Source organism: Eimeria acervulina, genomic scaffold, assembly GCF_000499425.1.
Source record: "Eimeria acervulina Houghton genomic scaffold, Eah_scaff1697, whole genome shotgun sequence".
Taxonomy (NCBI): Eukaryota; Apicomplexa; class Conoidasida; order Eucoccidiorida; family Eimeriidae; genus Eimeria; species Eimeria acervulina.
In genome coordinates this window covers 1-5,279 of record NW_013549003.1, presented here as the reverse complement: position 1 = coordinate 5,279, position 5,279 = coordinate 1, and the positions used below count along the sequence as shown (strand labels likewise).

At 46.9% G+C, this 5,279-nt stretch overlaps 1 protein-coding gene across 1 annotated transcript; it reads left to right on the top strand.

Annotated features, from left to right (window-relative positions):
* Positions 1 to 2,973: 2,973 nt before the first annotated feature.
* Positions 2,974 to 5,199, top strand: EAH_00062320 (hypothetical protein, conserved; the record flags this gene model as incomplete). The annotated part of the gene is made up of 1 exon (XM_013393257.1): positions 2,974 to 5,199. One exon carries the CDS (start codon positions 2,974 to 2,976, stop codon positions 5,197 to 5,199), a length of 2,226 nt encoding a protein of 741 aa, XP_013248711.1.
* Between the last annotated feature and the right edge of the window lie 80 nt (positions 5,200 to 5,279).

Below are 5,279 nucleotides of genomic sequence, written 5' to 3'. Positions count from 1 at the left end.
GTACATCAAGAGCCGCTGCATGCGCTCTATCTAAGTGCTGCTTCTTTTTTGGGGCTGCTTGGCGTTGATTTGCTCTGCACAAGAAAAGGCTGTCTCCCTCTATGGTAAATAATGCATGCATGCATGCATGCATGCATGCATGCATTTGCATGCGGTGTTGTGTGGTTTATTTGGGGCTTTTTCACTTGCACTGTGAGGGGATATGTAGAATAAAGAGGCATTTGCATGGATTGAAGGCTGAGAGATATTCGCTGCTGTTCGTTTAGGGTGTACATACACCTCAAGTTCTATAAAAAGGAGAATATGCTGCTGCTGTGTATTATTCTTTTTTTAGGTTTCTTGCTGTGAGCGAAGGCGTTTCTGTCTCTGGGTTATTGGGGGTGAGGCTTTTGTTTGTGTTTGGTGTTTGGCTGTCTCTACTTGGTGTTTGTTTGTCTCTCTCTGCCTCTCATTTGATTTGCTGCAACTCTCTCTGTCTTTATTTTGTTTTATATTTCTTTTTTATATGTTTCCTTTTGATGTTTTAATGTTTACTTCCGTCTGTATCATTTTGCTCTTTTTTCTTGTCTCTATTCTGCATTATGTTATCTCTTTCTGTCTCTTCCTCTGATATTTGTTTTGTTTTCATTATGTCTCTGATGCTGTCTCCTTTTGCTGTTGCATGCAGCACTCTCCATTGCTGCTCTAAGCGAACAACAAACCCTGGAGACGCAGCCGCCACGTTCGGTCTTGGGCTAAGGCCTGCGAGGTGTCTCCTCGCGCTCTTCACTGTCTCCTTTGTATCCTACGAGCCCTTAATATATATATATATATGTATATATATATATGTATAATATATATGTATAATATATATATATATGTATATATATGTACGTATGTGCATATCTATACACATGATATATATTGCACGTGTTAGTAAGCATATGTCTATATATGCACATGCATATATATATCTAGTATATACGTATGTATGTATCTGTACATACGTATATATCTATATAAACATATGCATGTATCTGTATATGCATATATATATATATTATATAGGTGTATATATATATATATATATGCCTATGGCTTAATTTATGCATAGAGGTATATAATTATACACACTGCAAAAAATTGTCTCCTGCAGAGCTGCAGACTGTCTGTCCCTTCTTTCCTTCACTTCTTCCTTTTGTTTATCTCAACTCTCTTCAATTGAAGCGTATCCTCAATATGCGCCATATCTTTTTAATTCTTTTTCAAAGCGTTTAAGACAAGGGCCTTGCTGGCGTTTCTCTGTTTCTTTTCTTTTGTTTGTCTGATTCTCTTGCCCTCTCCTCCTGACTCTCTTTCATTCCTTTCGAATCATTCTTTGCGGAGGATGTAACATTTAGGGTTTAGGGTTTAGGGTTTATGCAACTTGTTGAGGGGAGTTTCATGGGGCTACCCCCCAAACCCGTTTAGCAGCTGCCACCAACCCTCCAGACTTCAATGAAAATAAGCAATTGTAAATCTGTAATAATGACAGATGGATCCTCAAACAATAATTAGTAATCCCTTTAGCAATATAATGAGGGTAAATAAACCCCGTAGTTGCATTGCATTACACCTGTATATATTGGTAAGAATAAACCCTGTATTACTATTAAATAGGTCTTGTTCAAATTTCTCTCTTTATATCCGGTACTACTGGAACCTGTTAGAAGCGATATGAATAGCTATTTACAAGTAGCAAGATTCATTAGTAGACTCTTCAGAAACAAATAACTCCACGCGTTACACACTGCCCCTTGGCCTCCCAAACCCTAAACCCTTTCCCTCGTGCATGCCTGGCGGTCGTCTGTATTAGTGGTGCAGTCCTTTATGCACTAAGTAAGAAAGCTTAACACTGAAAAACAGAAATGGTGGCTGAGAGTATAGAGGACCGACTGAGTATCCCTCGTACAAGTACTGCCTGAGGGTTCTGCGCACATGTGGAGTCGCCTATGCGCGTATCACGTTCCTAGGGAGGGAGGGAGCTTCTGCACTGTCGCGAGTAATACCTGAGCATTTGCGCCCATAGAGGCCAATATAGAGAATTAAAAATGCCGCCAATATCATTGGCTAGAAAGCCTTTTTGCTGTTTAGAACGGAATCTACAAGCTGAAAGCGGGAGGCGGGTGTACAGACGCCCGCACTTGCAAGGCAATCAGTTGCACTGAGATAGAAAGCGGGGGGAAAGCCAGAATATTTGAACTGCAACTAAGGTGATCCTTGGAAAATTATTTATTTTAAATAATTGCTTACCATTTTTTCACCATCTTCTACAGCGGGCTTTCCTCGCCTTCTGCTTTCCGGCGCCTTCCGCTTGCCTGCTCGAGCTTATTACGAAGGGTAAAGTTGAAGGCGGCGTTTGCAGCATATTACTACTTTACCCTACTTGTTACTTGTATTACCATGAAAAAATCAACAAAGCCAATCCTCTTAACTTACTTTAAACGCAGGCCTTCTGTTTTTTCTTCTTGCTCCATTTGCGCGTTTCAGCTCAACAGCAGGACCCCCGCCCAGAAGCACAGCGACGCGAACGAGCCCCCCTAGACATGGGAATCGATGCATGTGAGGCGGTCGCTACTGTTAGCTTTCATGCTGTTGTCTTCTTTTTTCTTCGAGGGCTTGTCTTCCAATTTATGTATTTTTAGAGCTAAGAAGGCACAGCGAAGAAGCCCACACAGGCGCCTCCCGCGGGGCCGTAATCTGCGCCCGGCTCGAGTGTGGAGCGAGGCTTGCCGCCCCCGGCATCGATTTCTTTTCCATGTAAGAGGCTCAGCCTTTTAGTACTGTAGAAGGAAGGCCTGAGAGGCAGTAGTTTCCCCAAGGGGGGAGGAATGGAGCCCCTGACACGGTTTTGTGCTCGCGTGTCAGGGGGCTCGAGGAGCGTTAACGTTGTTGTACATTGCGCTTGATGGGAGAGAGTTGAATGTTCGACTGCTTTTCTGTCGATCAAAGCCAATGGTGTCACCCTCTGCGGCCTTTTTCACTTGCTGCATATGGGGGGGACTCCTGAGCCTCTGCGGCGGGCTGCAGACGGCCCGCTGCCAAGTGGGTGGAGTGGAGGAGTCGCGGTGGACGAATGTGCCTGCGACATTGACAGACCAATCGTACGAGTTGGTTCCGTCTTTTGAACATTCGGGCGCCTCAGTACCATCTTGGGATTCTATAAACCGCACTGCCAGTGAGCCCCCTTTGGATGCGGCCCCCCCTGTAGGGCGTGGAGGGTCAGGAAGGCGTATGAACGCCAAGCTGAGCGCTGCTGTTCTGGCATTGTTAATTTCTGCTGGTCTCATCTCTGGGCTGCATGCGGGTGCCAGCTTGCTGCGTGGGGGGGCCCGCCCCCAGCCAAGGAAGAGGAGATGCAGCAGTTTTTCGCGAGACGTTGACAAACTTGTTGTTGCAGCGGAGAATCTAGTAAAGACATTAAAGGAGGATGACGCTGCATCGAAGCTGTCGTCTTCTTTGTTAGCCCACGTGCAAGCACTGAAAGCAGCAGATCCAAATGCCAGCTTGCTGGAGGCATGGTGGGTGCCTCCAGATGTTGCTGCAGCAGCAGGACCAGGACCAGGAGCAGCAGCAGCCGGGGCAGCAGCAGAAGCAGCGCGAGCGGAAGCAGCAGAACTTAGACAACCAGCAGCAGCTGTCCCAACAGCACGAGTGGGAGCACCACATGCAGCAGGAGGGGGGGCAGCAGCAGGAGCAGGATCAGGAGGAGCAGCAGAAGCAGCAGCAGCAGCAGGTTTAAAAGTTGAGGACTGGGAAGATTCTGCAGCGGCCCATTGGGATTCAGTGTTGTCCTTAACTCGGGAGCTTCAAAGCGTCTTTGTTACGCGGTTGCGCCACCTGCAGCGTGAGGCGGGGTTTCTATCTCACACGATTTTATTCAGGGCTTCGAGTGTTAGTGCTATGGCAGCAGCAGTAGAGACAGATGCAGTACGCATTGAAGCAGCTCTTACAGATCAAATGGCGCGTGCAGCTAAATGGGATTTTTATATGTTGAATTCGATGCTTCAAGCGGGTCATCGGCTCTCAGAGGCGACCCCACGCGATCCAGCAGAGGCTGCGAGGTTGTTGAGTTCAATTGCAAGGAGAACAGCAAGTGCAGAGGCGGTGTTTGCAAGAGTAAAGAAGAGCTATGAACAGGTGGGTCGCTGGGAGGAGGTTTCACGCCCCGTACAACTAGCGGAGTACAGCATAGAAGCCACAGAGCTGATGCACCGCTTGCATATTATGGCAGAGGATGCACAACTTCGTGCTGCTGCTGCAGCAGAGGGGGAGGAAGCGTGGGTATTAGCAGCTAAAACTGTGCAGCAGGCGAAGGCACAGACACAAGTTATCTTGAGGTTTCTAGGAGGAGAGCGACGCCCTGTCAGGGCTCTGGCTTACCTCCACAAGATGCGACATTTCTGTCGTAGTGCAGAAGAAGCGACAACAGCGGCTGAGAGAGAAACAGCAGCAGCAGCAGAAGAAAGAAATGAAGCAGCAGCAGAAACACAAGCAAAAATGCAGCAACAGCAGCAAGGAAAGAGTGAGCCTGAGATACCAATAGAAACGCTGAGATTTCGTGCACAGAGGGAAGCAGCAACAGCTGCGAAACATGCAGAAGTTGTGAATATGCTGCTGAGTAGATTAGAAGAAATTGAAGAAGTAACTATACTTCGAAGCCCAGAGGAGCAGCACTTCCAGCTGGCGAGGTCTTCAGCAGTAGCACACCAGCTAGCCAAGCTGACAGCAAAGGCAGCGAAAGCAGCAGCAGCAGCAGCAGAATCTGTAGAGTTTAGCGGGAGATATGGAGCTGTACAAGCAGGAGCGAAGAGAGCAGAAGAGCTACGTCGGGAAGTGTTCGATTGTGCTTCTGCTGTTGTGCGGTGTATAGCCGTTCATGGTGCTTGGTTTCAGCTGGATAACGCAGTACAGACCTCTATTGTAAAGTTGCAGCAGGGAGTAGAAGCTCTCTCTCTGACAAGCCCTAAAGGTAGTCAGCACCAGCGCGCTGTACAGCTTCTAAGAGACGGCAATGCAAACCTTACAAGGAGGAGATTCAGAACAACTGCTCAGCTCTCTTCTGCAGCCAGACATGCGGTTGGATTGTTGGGTTTGGCGAGGCGTGTAGAACAAATACGTCTTCTAGAAGAAACGAGAAGCGGCATGACTGCAGGTGTTGGAGTAGAGCGGCGTCACTAAGAAGCATATGTATACATTCGCTGTGTATAAAACTACACAAATACAATATATATATATATGTATATATATATATATATATA